Below are 18,308 nucleotides of genomic sequence, written 5' to 3'. Positions count from 1 at the left end.
CTTGTCTTAACTAATTACACCTGCAACGACCCTATTTCCAAATAAGGTCCCATTCTGAGGCATGGGGGTTAGGACTTCAACATATGGATTTTGGGGGGTATAAGTCAACCTATAACAGTAACTACTTTTTGCTTGGATTTTAGGTAAAATTATTACTGGTCATTTTAATACAATAATAACTAAATTATATTGTTTAATACACACTCCACCTCCCATTCAACAATATCATATCTACTGAGTGCTTGTTATGTGCCAAACACTGCTCTAGGCTTGGAGGGGACAGTGAACAAAAGGGGTGAAAGTCCCAGTTCTCTTGGCAGACAAGAGAGAACAATGACAAAGGCCTATGTTAACTGCACCTTTACCCCCTACCCGGCTGTGTTCTGGCCTTTTATGGGTCATTTCCTCTAATCCTCATAGCAGCCCCATGCGGTGGGCATGGCTATTACCATCCCATTTTACAGAGGAGAAAACTGAGTCACAGGCTCAAAGTCACTGTCTCAGTCCATTTGTGTTGCTATAAAGGAAACACCCATGGCTGGGTAGTTTATAATGGAAAGAGGTTTGTTTGGCTCCTGGTTCTGCAGGCTATACATTAAGTATGGTGCCAGCATCTGCTTGTAGGGAGGACTTCAGGAAGCTTCCACTCAGTACGAGGTGGAGGGGAGCAGCTGTCTCATGGGGAGAGGAAGGAAGTGAGAGAGACAGAGAAGGGAGGAGGTGTTGCAGGAACTAATAGAACAAGAACTCACTCATTACCATGAGGACCAAACCTTTCGCGAGGGTTCTGCCCCCATGGCCCAAACACCGCCCACTGGGCTCCCCTCCCACACTGGGGATCTAATTTCAACTTGAGATTTGGAGGAGACAGGTATGCACACTGTGTCAGTCACAGCTGGGTTACTCTGAGCTGTTCCTCTCATCACACCAGGTGCTGGTCAACAATTATTTGACCTCAGTTTACATTGATTGCTTATGGTGGTTGAATTTTCCAACAAAAATCAGGGCCCACAGCATGAATATGTTTCCGGTGGCAGCTGCACTGAAGAACGCCAGGCCCTGTGGCTGCTGTTCCCACTTTTTCATCAGTAAGCAGCAGCCCAAAGGGGTGTGAGTCGCACTCTGACCACGCCAGCCTGCGCGGTGCGGGGGGGAGGGGGCATGGCGCTATTTGGGTTGGGTTATTATTTTTATCTTGGTGAAATAACACAAAAATGACTGCTTTAACTATTTTTCAGTGTGCGATTCAGTGGCATTTAGATCATGCACAATTTGTGCAGCCACCTCCACTGCCTCAGTCTGCTCTGGCGGCCACGGCGAGATGCCACAGGCCGGGGGTGTGCACGTGTTTCCGCACAGCTCTGGAGGATGGGAGTCTGCGAGGAGGGTGAGCCGCGGCCTGCAGACGGCCCCACCTCCTTGCTGGGCGCTCACCCGCTCTTTCTGCCAGAGGGGGAGGAGAGGAGAGGGGAGGGCAGGGGGGGGAACCTGGGGTCTCTTCCTTTTCCTTCAAGGACATCAGTCCTATGGGATCAGGGCCCACGCTGATGGCCTCATTTAACCTTAATTACTTCCTTGAAGGCCCTATCTCCAAAGAGCCACCTCGCTCTCAGAGCTTTAACACACCACGTGAATGTGGGGGGAGGGAGAGCACCCCCCGTCCACAACACCCACTGCCCAGTTCCAGAACTTCTCATCACCCCAAACAGAAATCCTTTAAGCAGTCACTCCCCAGTCCTCTCCCCCCAGCCGCCACAGCCTCTAGTCTACTTTCCGTCCCTGTGGATATGCCTGTTCTGGACACCTAAGTGTGATCACACAGTATGTGGCCTTGTGTGTCTGGCGTCTTTCACCGAGCATCACGCTTGCTAGGGTCACCCCTGCTTAGAGCTATTGTTTAAACCCATTTTACAGACAGTCATGGAGGCCGGAACCCTGGGAGCTGGCCACGTTGACAGCTGGGGGTGGGGCCTAGGCCGGGCTGTCCTGGGCCATCTCCAGAGGGAACAGAGGGCCCAGGCCACAGTCAGCACTCCACAGGTTGGAAAACCCGTAAGCAAGTGACTTCCCTTCTTAGGACACATTCCTCCAAACTGGGGCGGAAGAAAATGCCACCTCACCAACAGGCCTCCTGGGGTGGGGCGGCGAGGGGGCGCCGGGCCGGGACGGCTTTGTCGTCTGCAGAGGGCGGCGGGGGGCGCCGGGCCGGGTCGGCTTTGTCGTCTGCAGAGGGCGGCGAGCGCAGCCCGGACCAGCGCTGCAGCCGCGGAGGCCGCCCGGGCCGCGTCGCGCCTGTGTTACGGCGCCATCTGGCGGCCGCACGGAAACCCGCAGGAAGCCGCCCGCCGTCCGCTCCAGGGCGCCGTCCCTTCGCGGGTACCTGGGACGGAAGCGACGTGGGAGCATCATACGGGTTCAGTGTTGGTGTCGACACACATTTTTTTCCTTTTGTTTTTTTGCTGAAACCTTCAGTCCAAGATTTTTTGACAAGGGAAGATTATGACAATTCTCTGTGTGAAAAGACAGATTCCAGAACAGTATGCGCAGCATGAGCCACTTAACAGAATGTTCAGGTGTCTGCAGGCGTTCGGGGCGGGCTGTAGGGGAAGCCTGGAGGGAAATAAACCGAGGCGTCCTCACTGTCCCGACACCCCCGCTGTCGGCAGCCTCCCCAGGGGGTACAGCCAGTTTTCCTTTTTACTTATTTGTATCTTTTGATAAGAAAAAAAGAAGTTAAAGGGGAAGGTAGGTGAGACACTCCAGGAGAAGGACGTCACGGGTTCCACGAGTTAAACAGCGGGTTGTTCTCGCGAAACCCGCCAGCCCCGCGTTCCATGCGGGCTGGGTCCGAACCCGGCTTTGGGCTTTGCCGCCGAGTCACCCTGGATATTGGGGCCCAACTCTGCCACTTCCGGGTGGCGTTTGGTAAGTTCCTTGGCCTCTCGGGAGTCACTGTCCCCATCTGTCCAGGCAGGCCATCACAGGATCTGGGTTCCTAGGAGTTTAAGTGAGCAGGCACTTGAGCACTTGCCACTGGGGCTGGCATCCCGCGGACACGAAGTCTTTGCTCTCGTCATTCCTGGGCAAGTCACCTCTCGTCTGAGGCCATCTGTACAGTGAGGGATTGGGACTAGATCAGATCCTTCAAGTTCTGTCCTTGTACCCTCTGCCTCAGAATCATCAGAAAACTCGCTAAATGCAGATTCCTAGGTCTTGCCCCCACCTTCAGAATCAGCACTTCCAAACACCTGCGTCGTTAGCAAGCTAGCTGAGCTCACAGAAGGGTGAAACCCTCAAAAACAGGATATGATTTGTAAGGTCCCTTTCTGCTCCGACATTCTAAGATGCTGGGGTTTCTGATGGCCTGCCAGCCTCTTGGCCTCTCCTTCCGACTTGGCAATGGAAGCCAGCTCTTGACCCTGAAAGGTTCCATAGAAACCTAGTCATGGGCTTTTCTCAGAGAATGGAAATCCCACAGCCATTGCACAGTCATTGAAGACCAGTGAGAAGGGGTGTTTGCCACGTGATCAGTTAGTGATGGAGCCACAAACACAATCCTGGTGTCCTGAGTCTGGGATCAGTGCACACACGTGCACACACACACACACAGTCTAATTCTTGCTGCGGATGGTCGAGCTGTAGGCACGAAGGCAAGGCCTGGTCCACCGTGGGGGAATTTGCTGTCTAAGTACCACTGATGCACATCCAAGCCTCTTCACCCCTTCTGAGTTCTTCCTTATTTAGGGTAAGGCTTTAGGGGCAGAGTGACAAGGAGAGAAAAGGAAGAGAAAGGAAATAAGAATGAAAAAAGCTTGGGTTTTAATGTTTTCCCCTAAAGCTTTATTCTATCATACAAGAACCAGTTATTGTCCTCATCAAGCAGATTTATTGAAAATAGTTACCTCGGCCAACTCAAGTCGTGCTCTTTGTACCTCGGCAAACCCAACGCCTGGCGCGTGGGAGGTTCCCAAGAGTTTCCTGATGGGCGTGAGACAGCTCTTCAGGTCTGCGGTCGGAGCAACTGGGAGGCCGGGCTTGCCGGTGACGGAGGCAGCGGAGAGCAGAAGGAAGAGGGTTGGGAGGCGACGAGGAGCTTGGTCTCGAGAGCTCTTGTCTGTGATGTCTGCTGGACAGTCAGGGTGCTGGTAGCCCCTGAAACAGGATTCTGGAGTTCCGGGGAGGACAGACACGTGTTTGGGAGTCATGGGGTTGTTAGGCATGAGGTGGCCGGCAAGTGAGCAAGGCCAGAGAGGATGCCCAGGGCCTGTGCTGAGGGCACCCCGACTTTAGAATGTGGGCTGTGGGGGACAGCATGAGACTGAGCAGCCGGTGAGTGAGGTGAAACTTAGAGGGAACCATCCTCTTGGTTCTTGTTTCAAGAAGGAAAGAGGGATCACCTTGCTGCTGAAGTGTTAAATCCTGCATAAGAGTCGACTTAGATGGGGACTGGGAACTGATTGCTGGATGTGGCAGTGGAGAGGTCATCGGTGACCTGGGCAGAAAGTATTCCAGTGCAGTAATGGGACAAAAGTCAGATGGCCGGGGTTCAAGAGAAAAGAAAATTAGGGCTCAATCCAGGAGGCCTGATACTTTGACTAAAAGGTATCCAGAACATTCCCTAGGTGAAATATGTAGTGGGTCAGACAGTGGCAAGAAGTGCTGCTGGGACAGAGCCAGCCCGGCTGGGAAGCTGAGGGTGTGGGCGGCCGCCGTGTCATGGGGGTGCAGAGTCCACAGGTGCAGATGCAGGGAGGTGGTAGGGGCATAGGGGGGTGAGGGATGGGCTCCTTCCTGTTTGCTCCCCCCTCCTGGGAGAAGTAGGAAGCAGGACCGTGAGTGTGAGGGTGGGGTGCCCTGGGGAGGCTTGAGACAGGTGACAGTGTGACACAGCTGTCCAGGACAGCGTAGTCTCCATCAAGGAGGGAATGCTTAGATGCAGGACGAGGGCTCAGGAGAGTCACTGGAGAAATCAGAGAATGGCTTCCCCACCGGCCTGGCTCCGCTCCCCGTGTGCAGGCTCGGACAGCAGAGCTGGGTTCCCCAGGAGGTTTGGGAGCCCAGGGCATAGCCTAAGTATCCATAGCAACAGCTGAGGCTCAAGGGACTGCAGGAGCTGGGTGCTGAGGAGCTACCAGGGTCAGGTGAGGGAGGAGCTGGAAGAGGCAGCAGGAAGAACAGCGAGGTCAACCTTCAGGTGCGACTCTTAGGCCCCAAGTTTCCCCTCGCGGGCACACCCTACACAAGGGTCATTAGCTACACACTTCCTGTGGGTCGCTAACCCATGTGAAGCTCAAGTCCATCCACGTGTATTACGGGGATAACAGATGCTTGCTGCACCAGCCTGGTGGGGCCAGGGGGCAGCTGACGGCTGGAAACCAGACAGTGCACCTGAATTGGACCTCAGGGCTGACACCCTCCTCTGCAACTGTGCCGTTTTTCTAACAAAATCTTTACCTACTTACTAGCGTCTTCCATTGGGTATACATACTTCTGAGTTAGAGCCACTAATGAGCACATTCAAGGGTGCTTTCAAATACTCCAGTCCTCTGTGCAAGCAGTGCTCTAGGCAGATAATCTATGTCATGCCACACAGGTGACTACATCTTCACACCCCTGACCTTACCTTGACATTCTAGCGACAGTGCTATGGGCATGTCCAGTTCTCTCACGGAGGCTGTCAAATCTGTTGGGAAGAAACACATGTTTAGGAGGCTCTGCCAAGGGCGAGACCTTGGGCAGGTATTTTCAAGTGGATGATCAGATCACTGGAGCCTTACAAAAATGCTGCAAGATATTCATCTCATACTGTAGAAAAGAAAACACAGAGAAGATCCTGAGAGGTTGAGTAGCTCTCCCATGACCTGGCCGTGAGTGGCAGCCAGGACCCAGCCTGCTCTGACTGCTCTGAAGCGCAGGGCACCAGGAGCGCAGAACGACCGACGCGGCGCTTACCCTTGCAGGACGAGTCCTCGTTGGTATGTATTTTTATGCCTCTATCATCTTTAGATTCATAAAAATGCTGGAGAAAACATACAATATTATATAAAAAAGCAAGTTTCATTTATTCAAATTAAATTATAGTATGAGTTTCATATACAAATAAAATCTGTGTAAATATTTAAAAATACAAAATGCTACAAGTATCTTGTAAAAATGCGAAAATATTTGTATTATTATACATATATAATTCCTTTAACATGACCAAAATGTACAGTAGTTGACACAAAGTATCACACTCTCATGCTGGCTAAAGTGAACGAGACAGCCTTTCCAAGCCTTTGGCTTCTGCGCCGCAAGCCCTCCACCCCGGCACCTGCTCGGTGGTGAGCAGCGGGCCTTTCGTCCCAACCCTGAGCTCCAGATGCTTCAAATTATCAGCCACCTTCAGAAGGGAATTGTCTAAATATTCTCTGACTGGTGAGAAGGGGCCAGTCACAGGGAAAATGGTTCTCTCCAGTAGCCTGAGACCAGTCCGCCAAGCTGAGAAAAAGACTCTGTTGACAGATGCTGGCGTAGACATCACTGGTCCAACTCATTTTCATTCTGCAGCGTCTTCATCGCTAGCCCCCAGAGAGTCATGCTGGAGAAGAACTGTCCCTCTGAGCTCCTGTAAGCTGCGGACGGCGCGCGACCGCCCAGGGGATCGGTGCAGTGGCTGTCCAGGGCAGCCAGGGACGAGCGAACCACCGCCGCGCCGCCGGTCTGCAGCGGCCCGCCGCGGGCCGAGCTGTCCACGTCTGCGTCCGCCTCTGCGTCCGCCAGGTGCTGCGCCTGCTGCATCCGGGGCCTGGCCAGCTTACCAGGCCCCACGCCTAGTTTCTCCTGGTCACCAACCGCATGAGGGTCAATCATGGACTGCAACTTGCAATAGCGGCTGGCAGAGTGGCTATCAAATTCTGTCACGGGATTTTCCACTGGGTTGACGGGGACTTTAACTGACACTGGCATCGTCACGGACGTGTCCTGGGAAAAAGAGTCCGAGCTCTGAGACCTCTCAAGGGCTCGAGCGAGCCCGCCCAGCACGCCCGGGCCCGCGCCGCCAGCTCGGCAGTGCACCTTCGCGTGGCGCCGCAGCACGGCGGAGCGGGTGAAGCGCTTGCTGCAGACCTCGCACGCGTACGGCTTCTCGCCAGTGTGGGTGCGGACGTGCCTGCGCAGGTCACCTGATCCCCCAAAGCATTTTCCTGGAAAAAGAAAAAAGGATGGTTTTAGCAGTGGCCATTCTGGAAGGATTTCCTCTTCTCCCTCCTAAGATACTGAGATACTCCGATTTAAGGAGAGCTAGCAGTCCGACGGCACCTGCTCACTCTGGAAGGCTTTCCATCCGTGGGGTGCACGGCCCCAGCGGAGCGCGGCCTTTGGGTTCTGATATCTCAGCGCGAGTCTGCTGGACTCTCGCCATGTCTCCCGGCACAGGGTACCATGCTGGATGAGTCGGGTCGCCTGTTCCTGCCAGGTCGGTGTAGGGACACCACAGCTCTTGTCAGTTTCGTAAATTTAACACAGCCAATCTATACTTTAGAAACATCTTTTCCAAAGGTATTTATGCATTTAGCTTTTTTTTTGGTATGATTAATTCTTCTTTTTATTCTTATTTCAGCATATTATGGGAGTACAAAAGTTTGGGTATATTGCCCTTGCTCCTCCCTGCCCCCGAGTCAGAGCTTCAAACGTGTCCATCCCCTAGACAGTACATATCGCACTCATTATGTGTGTATACACCCATCCCCTCCCCCACCCACATCTGCCTGACACCCGATCAATGTTATTCCTCATTGTGCTCTTAGGTGATGATCAGTGAAACCAATTTGCTGGTGAGTACATGTGGTGCTTATTTTTCCATTCTTGGGATACTTCACTTAGTAGAATGGGTTCCAGCTCTACCCAGGAGAACATAAGAGATTCTATATCACCATTATTTCTTATAGCTGAGTAATACTCCATGGAATACATATACCACATTTTATTAATCCACTCATGTATTGATGGGCACTTGGGTTGTTTCCAGATCTTCGCAGTTGTGAATTGTGCTGCTGTAAACATTCGGGTGCGGATATCTTTGTCATAGAATGTCTTTTGTTCTTTTAGGTAGATGCCCAATAATGGGATTGCTGGATCAAATGGTAGGTCTACTTGTATCTGTTTAAGGTATCTCCATATTGCTTTCCACAGAGGTTGCACTAGTTTGCAGTCCCACCAGCAGTGTATGAGTGTTCCTGTCTCTCTGCATCCATGCCAACATTTGTTATTATGGGATTTTTTGATAAAGGCTATTCTCACTGGAGTTAAGTGATATCTCATTGTGGTTTTGATTCGCATTTCCCTGATGATTAGAGATGTTGAGCATTTTTTCATATGTTTGTTGGCCATTCTTCTCTCTTCTTTTGAAAAATTTCTGTTTATGTCCTTTGCCCACTTTGTGATAGGGTTGTTTGATTTTTTTCTTGCTGATTGTCCTGAGTTCTAAATAGATTCTAGTTATCAGTCCTTTATCGGATGTGTAGCATGCAAAAATTTTTTCCCATTCTGTAGGTTGTCTATTTACTCTTGTGACAGTTTCTTTGGCTGTGCAGAAGCTTTTTAATTTAATCAGTTCCCATTTATTTATTTTTGTTGTTTCTGGGATTGCCTTTGGGGTCTTCTTCATAAATTCTTTGCCTAGGCCAATGTCTATAAGAGACTTTCCCACATTTTCTTCTAGAATTTAACAAAATTGTACACATACACCTTTGTATGCATACACCTTTCTTTTTTTCTGTGAATATGATAAAGGTAAGTGATCTAGTTCCACAATGAGAACAGGAAAGATGAGAAGCGACAGATCGAAACATAACGTTAAAGAGTTCATAGTATAGATAGATACAAAGGACCACCTGAGAATAACTACATGACATACATGGATATATACCTGGAACTTCTCAATTATGCATATGTCCCTACATTTGAAGTCTCAGCTATCTAGCCCCAGTCAAGCAACCAGATGGGCTAATTTTTTTTTTAAAAGCCTTTGAACAATTAAATTAGACGTGGTATGCAAGCATTAAACTTTGGGCACTTTTTCCATATAAAATAACATAGCAACAACACACCACAGTAACCTTGGCCTCTGTGTTTTCATGTCTACAGTTTGCCCACAATGTCAGGCTCGGTATTCTTCACTTAACACTACCGTGACAGCATTTTTACCATTTGCTTTGTTGTCTTTGTAATGTGCCCTTTACTTAAATATGTGGTATCTTGGGGATTCGAACTTCATAACTGTTCTTTTATTGCTACACATTCTGGCTGCTTCCAACTAACTGTATTATACATGATGTATAACATGGCTCAATTAACATCTTCAGGCATGAAGTTTTTGTCTTTCTTTTCATTACTTCTTTAGGATAAATTCTCAATGGTAGAATTATTGGGCAAGGCAAGACAACGATTTTTAGGGTCCTTAATACATATAAATTTTAGTCACAGTAGCATTCCCACGAGGGGAGAAGAGTATGGGAGGTGTCTTTCTTTTATCCCTTAAGTCAAGGGAGGAGCTTGGCTTGACTTGCGTCCCAGCCATGAGGAGGGCAGAGTGCAGGGGCGCCCGTCTCCTGCAGGGCACATCCAGTGGGACACAAGAGGGCCAGTGCTCCCTGCACAGGACAGGGGGCACCCTGGACTGCTCCAAATCAGGTGAGAGAGAGTCTCCCTGGAGCAAAATGCCACAAAATCCAGGGCTAGAGGGAAGAAAAGAGCTGGCGGGAAATGCATGGCTGCATCTTGGAAGATGCAATGAGGTGCTAGGGGAAGAGAAGGGAAGGCTGTCTTGAGAACTATGAAGTGCCAGAGAGAGCGAGCAGCTTTAAACACTGAAAAGCTCAGAATGCGTAGATGTTGTAAAATTGAACCTGTCTACATCCTCCAGAAAATGAAAACACTTTATCCATGTAAGCACTGTATGTGAATGTCCACAACAGCTACAAAGGACCCCATATTGTATGAGTTCATTCATGTGAAATGTCCAGAACAGGCAAATTCAGAGACTGAAAGTAGATCAGTGGCCGCCAGGGGCTGGCAGGTGGGGATGGGGGGTGACTGCTAATGGGTGTGAGGTTTCTTTTTGCGGGTGATGAAAGTGTTCTAAAATTAGATTGTGGTGAGAATTAGTCAGCTTTGTGAAGATACCAAAAATCAGTGAATTGACGACTTTAAATTGGTAAATTTTATGGTATGGGAATATTGTCTCAAAGCTGTTAAAGCAATTGAACCTGTCACATAAGAACACTCCTGCTCTATTTACCCTCTGTGCCCCCGAAGCTGCTCCTGTCAGGGTCAGAGGCCATGGTTAGCGAGCTGGGGAGAGGGTGGAGGAGAAGGTCCTGCCTGGCCCCCTTTGCCATGGGAGGACAGGGGGGCAGCAAGGCTGGGGGCAGGAGTGGGGAGAAAATCTGACTTTAAATCAAGTTCACAGTTGTGCTAATTCCTTGGAACTGACACTAAATTAGTGCTTAGAGACTATGTTCATGATTTAAAGTGATAAAATTTTACTTTCTAAGAGTAATCAGAATGATTATGGTGGAGTTGCCTAAATCTGTCTCCAGGAGAGTTGTATACAATTTAAATGGAGAGACAAAAACAAAGTTGCCTTCTGGTCCTATCCAGAAGTCCTGCCTGGTTGAAGACACCGATGACAGAACGAGCCACTCTGAACCGTGTCCTCCTCCAGGCTTCTCACAGCCGCACCCGGAGCATTTCCCGCTTGTTCGCAACAGATGGTCACAGAAATTCCCTCTGCTCACGGCTGTGCTCACGACTCGGTGGCCGTCACTGCGTCCTTGCCACAGGCACACTCACCGCCCTCCTCTGAGGCCTCGCACATGTAGACCCTGGCTCCGTCACTGCTACCACGGGGGACGGGTTACCTGACCCCGGGTTGCCATCCCCTGGCCCATCTGTGCGGCACGTGCCCTGGAGCCAAGGGCTGCCGCTCGCCGCTCGCCCTCCCTGATGGTCTCAGTGTGCCTGTGAAAATGACCTTTGCTCCACAGACGCCTGATCTCAGAGACCCACCCTCTGGACCCCAGTCTGTGCTCCTAAAGCTCTGGTGGGACAAACCGTCCTGCAGCCCCCACACCGCAATCGTCCATGTGGAGGCTGCCACCCATCCTGCTCTCTTGTCATTTGCCAACTGCCCACGCCCCTGCCATCTGGACCATGAGCACTTGGTGCCTGAGACCGTATCACAGTCATCTTTGTACCTGGAGCATCTAGGACAGTTTCTGATACCTCCAAGTGAGGCAGTAAATGCCTGACACATGAGTGCAGGATTAGTTGAGAGGTAGTAAAGAAACAGCGTTACTCTCACTTTACCTAGGACAAAACAAATGACTTATCCCACGCACTGTATCAGCCAATGAAGGAGCGGGGGCAAGGCCCTCCCCACACCACGGGTGACTAGGTGACACCCAGAAACTTACCGCAGGCAGAACAGCTGTAAGGCCGCTCACCCGTGTGCCGGACTCTATGTTTTACTAACTTCCTTTGCATATTAAAAGACTTTCCACATTCATCACAGGTGAAGACTTTATCAGCCGTGTGTGTCTTTTTGTGCTCCTTCAAATTACTGAAGTTACTAAACCCTAGAGAGACCAGAACAGTATTAGGCTGAAAGACAGAGAACATTTTAATCAGAAATCTCCAAGAAAAAAAAGAGGAAAACACTCAGCTGTACCTCGACCACAGATGTCACACAAGTGTGGTTTTTCTCCTGAGTGAATAATAATGTGACGTTGGACGTCGCCAGAGGCTGCAAACCTGGAATGTAATTTGAAAATTCAATTCAGAACCTTTCTGCATTACTGTGGATCTTTATAACTGCAAGTCACTGAGGAGGAGATGATCTGCTCCCGACAGAGCTTCAGAATGGAATCAGAAGGGGCCTGATTTCATTTGGAATGTACATTTAAACAACCCTTTCCCTTCTCCCTTTTTTTAAGAAAAGTAAAAAATGATGCAAGTGTCTTGTTTTTAAAACATTTTTTCTACTGGTTTCATTAAACTCTTTTCCTCAGTTTTATACAGCACAAGACCAGACACTAGGTTTAGCATTACCTTAGGGGCTGTAAGAGAGAAAAAAGTGTGTCTCATTAGCTCAGAGGCCAGTGAGGCCCTTCCACCCTCGCAGTCCTGCCAGTGCACCTGAGGGCCTGAGGGAGACCCCGCCGTGGCGGTGCCAGCCCAAGGAGGACCCCTGGAGAGCCCAGAGCAGGTTCTGCCCTGGTCCTGGCAGGCGCAGCCCTCACTCTTTTCACTATAAGGTGAAGTGCAAGCAGCAGCTCAGAGTGTCAAGGGCTGAGACATATGGCCACAAAGGTTTTTAGAAAATCCTCACCCCCTGCCCTGAGTATCCCCAGAGAACAGGTTCTTCTCCGTCCTACTTGAGTCAAAACAGAAACTCATGCATGTGAGTCTTACACTGAGAAACCAAGGGACCCAGGTGAAGACAGGGAACTGGCATTCACTGAGCGGCTGCTGTGTGCCAGGTGACAGGACAGGTGCTGAACAGACAGCACCACTTCCCTGCTCCATACGACCACCTGGCAGGCGCTTCCATCCCCACTTTCCAGGTGGGAAACCAAGTTCAGAGTGGTCACTAACTTGACTTAGATGGCATTTCCAACCCAGGCCCTCAGATGGAGAGATCTCTGTTCTTTCCTTTCCACCATACTTGACAGAACAGTATGTTATGTTCTCAGGAAAGTGTGGAACACAGACCTGACTGTAAATACATGCCTTATTTTTAAATGGAATTCAGAAGGCTCAGATTTGAAACACCGTGCAGAACAAGACCTTCAGGGGCCGACAGTGAAGTGACACCATCTGAGGCAGCAGGAGGTCTGTGCTACCAGGCATCTGAAATGAGCAGTTGATGATACCTGGGCCCTGAACTTGGCTTTCAGTGTTCATGTAGCTATAGCAGAAAGGGAGACATGTTAGGCTCTTTAGCTTTTACTTATTATTTTTTATTTTCTATCACCAGCAGAGACAACTGTGTTCCCGAAACTGAATCAAGAGTCGCTTCGTCCTCTACTGTTCCCACAGCAGGTGCTGCAGACCTTAGTAGAGGACTGTGACTTCTAATTGTCCCCATGCCCATCTCCTCCCCCGGGACTCTTCAGTATGAACCTGTCAGAGGCAGAGACTGTACTGTTTATGTTCCCATCACAGCACTTGGTATGCAGCAGGTGTCTAATACATGGTGAATGAATGATTACACGACTGAATATAAACACTATGTAACCAGGGCGCACACAGCTTCACGGCTGCTGTAGTCTTGGCTGACGCCTGTTGTTCCAGCACAAGCATCAGATGACAGAGTCATGGATGCCCAGGAGAGAAGCCTGGTGGCGGGAAGGAGTGCTGACACGCCGGCCTGTGCCCCGGGACACGCGCTCCTCATGTACAGTGCACTGCGGAGAAGGTGAAGACTGCCACATACTCCATTCCACCTCGAGAATCAGATTCTTATTGCCCAGTCAAAATCCTACCCTGCCATCAAGGCTTAGTTCCACCCTCCTGCAGCTGAAATCTCACAGCCCATTATGGATCCACGGCTCGTGGCACCTTCTGCCACCTTCTCTCCTGAAGTCTAGTCACTCAGGCTGCAAGTCCCATTTCCCCTACCAGGCAGTCATCTCCTTGGGGGCATTAATTTAGTTTTGTAGACATTTTTGAAATGAATGAAATTTAGAATAAAATAATTTTGTTTCATGTAAAACCTCATTTCCTTCCTAAGACCCCTGTCCTAGATTTTCTTTCTCTTAATTAACTTTTCTTTTTATTATTCTCTCGTGTGTCACATGAAAAGCCAGAGGGTTTGAATTTGCCTGTGTTCCGTTGTAGCAGAGTGAGCCCAGGTGTGGCTCACACACAAGCCACAGACACTCAGACTACGAGTGGCCCTGACACATGAGAGAACAAGCCCAGCACTGACCTCTTTCCACAGATTTCGCAGATGTACGGTTTTTCACCAGAATGCCGACGTAAGTGAGTCTGCAAGTTACCTGCCTGCAAAAAGAGGAAAAGAAAAAACACACCAATAATGAAAGGGTTTTTTTTAAGTTATATAAATTCAAAAGGAAAACTGACAAATTTAGCCAGGTTCCAATCCAGCCTCCAAATGAAGGCTAGATACACACAATTGAAAAGCAGCCACGTGCAAGGAGATCAAGTAAAGGCAAATTCTAACTCTGCCCAGCGAGCGGATGTGTCTTCATCCTGTCCCCCACTCGAGCCCCCGCTGTGTCATGGCTCAAGTGTGCACTTTGTGCTGCTTCCCTCTCAGATGGGACCCCTCGGAAGCTGCTCTGGTGGTCTCTAGCCTGTATTTTAAACAGACTTTTATGTATTTTATTTGGACCATCTCTATATAACATCATCTGGGAAAAAAAACAACACTTGTATGTGCTTATTTCAGTATTGTTTCTTTCCAAAAAAACAAGCTTTTGTTCATAAAGAAGGGAAGACACTTTCAAAAAGTATTTCCTCTGGCAGTGCAGTTGGTTCTGCCGGACAGGTTTGTCATTTTTACTTCTGTGCAAAAATGCAAACCAGGAGACTCACAGCAGCCATTTGGTTGCAGGGCCTTTTGTGTTCCTGATTCCTGAAAATAGCAGGGCTTTGCAAAGAATAACACTAAAACAGAGATCATCAAATAGATTTCCAGGTACTAATCAACAGGCAATCAATATTAAATTAACTAAAGTACAGTGGAATTAAAACTGCAAATGCCTCAGATGTTAAAAAAGCTACTTGCGAATGTTTTAAATTATGATTTGGAAACAAAATCTTCCATTGCTGTAATTTAATAGTCTCAACCTATCATTTCCTACATTTAATTTTTTATAGTGTTTTGTTGCAAAAAAAAAAAAAAACCACAAATTGAACTAATATACCCAGAGGTAATAATGTGTAAGCATATGCACAAGATAAGCCAAAACCGAGAATGAACACTATTCAACCAACATAACAAATTTGGTTTTTTAAATTTGCAAACTATATTTTAAATAAAATACAAAGATAGTTCATGGTTACAGGTTTGAAGGTGAGTTTGATGTCTACTTGTTGAGTGGAAACTCACAAGTATAAAAAATGTTGCCTGCGGATTCTGTAACACACAAGATTCATCATGTCTATCAGACTCTGGGAAACAGAATTAGATATTACATTTAAGAATATGATAAATATGGCTTAGAAAAACTCGTTTATTTTCAATAATCAAAGAGAAAGAATTTGGCAAAACTTTGGAAAATGTCCAGATTTTAATAGAATGACTATTAACAATAAAACAACAAACTCAACAGTACACATTTGTTGAAATTCCAATTAAGCCTTTACATGCATTATTAAATTACCATTGGTAGTTGGTATCTTGATGAAAAATTGAGATTCAGATGAATAAAGTAGTTGCCTCAGTTACAAGGTTGGGGCAGAAACTACTATTGGTTTGTGTGAGTTTACTAGTGGGGAAACCTGAGGCTGTGCAACTTTCTATGAATAAACTACCATGTTTTGGATACTCAGCATGACAGAGGGTCACTCTACCACAAGGAAACAGCTCGCTGGAGAGTTAAGATAATGCACCAATAACTGTTTTAAATCAGTCACTTCCAAATTTCAGAAAAGCTGATCAGTCATATGATAATCTGAATAGCACCATCTACTCAACTGTTAAATTAGGTCTCTATTGTTTGAAGTTACTTTGTAAACTATTTATTATAACTGAAATGCATTCTGAGTCAATTCTTAGCAATGCTGCAGTTTTTTGTGATCATGGTATCTTCCCTGCCAGGTAAGTATACGAATGTTGCATTTTTCTTTTAAAAATGGCATAACAATTACTTGTTTTTAAAGCAAATATAATCAAATGGTCTTCCACCTAACATTATAATGAGTGGTAGTAAAAGACTTTAAAATGTTTCTTTACCTATTTCATACTGAAAATATATAATGAAAATAATCTTTCCCCCAGATAAAGGACTGTATGCTAGTCTGATAAATAGTATAAAAGTAGATTAAATAAAACTAATGGAATGATTCAGATAAAAATCCAACAGTACATTTAGATAATTTATACCAGATTACAGAGCAAACTTGGGCCCAGATTATTAGAGCTTTAGTCAGTGTTTTTATTTTTGGTCAACTTTTGATATACTCTAGTACTAATTATATCCTAAGTGCACAGACCACATCTTAGAAATCATCTAAATATATATATGGTTGCATTCATAAAAACTCTAGCAAGCGGTAATTATGATACAATAGCTACCATTTGTTAAGAGCTTACTATATGCATGAAGCTCTTTGCTAAGTGGTTGCAAAGAGTATTTAACTCATCATCATAATGTCTTATAAAACAGTTTTATTCACATTTTACAGAGAAGTCAACAGAGGCTCTGGGACTGGGAGGTAAGTAACTGGCCTCAGGTCATAAAATTGGGATTGAACACACTAATTCAGGTTTGTCTCCAAAGTTTGTATTGTTACACCTATGCTGAAGATATTAGCAATAAAGAAATTTCTATTCCTTCCAAGTCAATACCATTTTAAATTAAAATGGAGTTATCAGAATTTTTAACAGAAAAACTCTGCTATAGAGAAGAATTAACATCTGAGTTGAATTACTTTTATAATAAACTCCTTCTGATACATCCTCAAACATCTGTATTTAAACATGAACAAAATCAGCATCTACCCCTATCATGAGCACTCTTAATGGCAGCTGAGTGTTTATGCATAAAAAAGTCAGGGAATCCCAAAACTTCAGAGATAAAAGGGATTTCAGATCTTAAGTCATCTAGCTCAGGAGTGTCAAGACTTTAGAATTTTGCAAAGTAGGAAAATTTAAAAACAAAATCTAAGGATTAACATAGAGATATGACCTAACCAATGATAAAATTTAACACCAAAAGTGTGAAAAATACCACCTCAGAGCTGAAAATTTAATAGGTTAGGGAAAGCTCATTCAAGTGTCCTTATTTTTGCCTTTTCACCGTGGATGGGTGGCACTGTCACCTCTGCACACCAGCACCCTGGGAGCATCGGTGCTGCCTCCCATGTAAGGCACTGGCACCCCCAGACGCGGGCAGACCCCGCGAGCCGGCGCTGCAGGGAGAGCACTGCCTCGCAAAGCCCATCTCCGGACCAGCTGCCCAGCGTTCCTGTCTGCCTCCATGAAGAGACAGGACAACTCTGCCCCTCTCCCCAAAGACAGTTAACGATGCCGTGTTTCCTTTCCCCTATTTCTCAGGTGACAGGCACTCCAGACCTGTCACTATCTTGGTTTCTCTGGGGATGCGCTGCAAACAGTTCAAGTCCCATGCCACGCAGGAAACACAGCCCTGAGCGAGACTCAGTCACACTCTGCAGTATGGCATGACTCTTACGTGCCAGATCTGGATACACACAGTGTCCAGAGTTGCATTAATAGATGTAGATTCTGTTGTCCCAATCTAAGACAATGCTAATGCTTGCTTTTTTATGCTGATGTGCATCCTGCTTGCTGACTCATTATGAATGCTGATACTAAATTATCAGTAAGTAGGATAGAAGAGTAATTCTTGCTCGTAAAGATTTTTACGTGGGAGCATTCCAGGCCATTGTAATTGCAAACATTTATTCCAGTTCATCACAAGAATGTTTGGCTTACGGTGAAGGACAGGCTAGCAGGCATCATGTACTGAGTACCCTTATGCAAACAATCTGACTGCTCTCTTGCCCTGCAGTACCAGAGACTCCAGGCTTACCCAGTGCCTGCACTCACCTGAGCAATCTCTCAAGCACTACATGCCCTTACACCACCCCAAACACACCTTTCAGGTAGAAATGACCACCCTCTCTTCTTTACCCACATTGTTCCCATAGATACTGTCACAGCACTTCTGACATTTTCAATGTACTTGATCATCTACACATTTTTCTTCCCCCAAATAATAAATTCCTCAAGGCCATATTCATTTTTGTTCCCCTTCTCAGCACATGCCAGAGCTCATGGACACTGTAGGCTTGCCATAAACACCTGTTGAAGTTTTTAAAACAGTTCCTTGTTCACCAAAATTTACTAACTTCACTGTGAAAATAAAGCAGCAATATAAACTCTATGGTCATAAAAACCTAACAATAATACAGATACCAATATAGGAAAAAAAAAAAAAGGATTTCTACATCAAACAAAGCTATCCTTGGAAATCTAAGAGGGTCAGTGCAGGTCAAGGTCCAAAGCAGTGGTTCTCAACCTTGGCCACACAGCAAAATTGCTGTATTTTAAAAAA

General features: G+C 47.0%; 1 protein-coding gene across 5 annotated transcripts in view; it reads right to left on the bottom strand.

Annotated features, from left to right (window-relative positions):
• Positions 1-2,431: 2,431 nt before the first annotated feature.
• ZBTB49 (zinc finger and BTB domain containing 49) overlaps positions 2,432-18,308 on the bottom strand; it is a 30,416-nt gene continuing 14,539 nt past the window's right edge. For 3 of the 5 annotated variants that reach the window (XM_045528478.1, XM_045528477.1, XM_045528479.1), the window contains exons 5-8: positions 13,973-14,046; positions 11,711-11,793; positions 11,457-11,618; positions 5,993-7,184 (exon numbers count right to left, since the gene is read on the bottom strand). In XM_045528478.1, the coding sequence (XP_045384434.1) occupies positions 6,520-7,184; positions 11,457-11,618; positions 11,711-11,793; positions 13,973-14,046 (984 nt within the window). In that variant the 3' untranslated portion in view covers positions 5,993-6,519. Of the gene's footprint in view, positions 3,752-3,888; positions 5,154-5,623; positions 5,684-5,992; positions 7,185-11,456; positions 11,619-11,710; positions 11,794-13,972; positions 14,047-18,308 lie in introns of those variants that run through there. The other 2 variants (XR_006729448.1, XM_045528480.1) reach the window with 2 other exon arrangements.

The sequence above is a fragment of the Lemur catta genome, chromosome 17 (assembly GCF_020740605.2).
Source record: "Lemur catta isolate mLemCat1 chromosome 17, mLemCat1.pri, whole genome shotgun sequence".
NCBI classification, from domain to species: domain Eukaryota; kingdom Metazoa; phylum Chordata; class Mammalia; order Primates; family Lemuridae; genus Lemur; species Lemur catta.
Note: the sequence above shows the minus strand (reverse complement) of the source record. Positions and strands in the feature narration are given on the sequence as shown.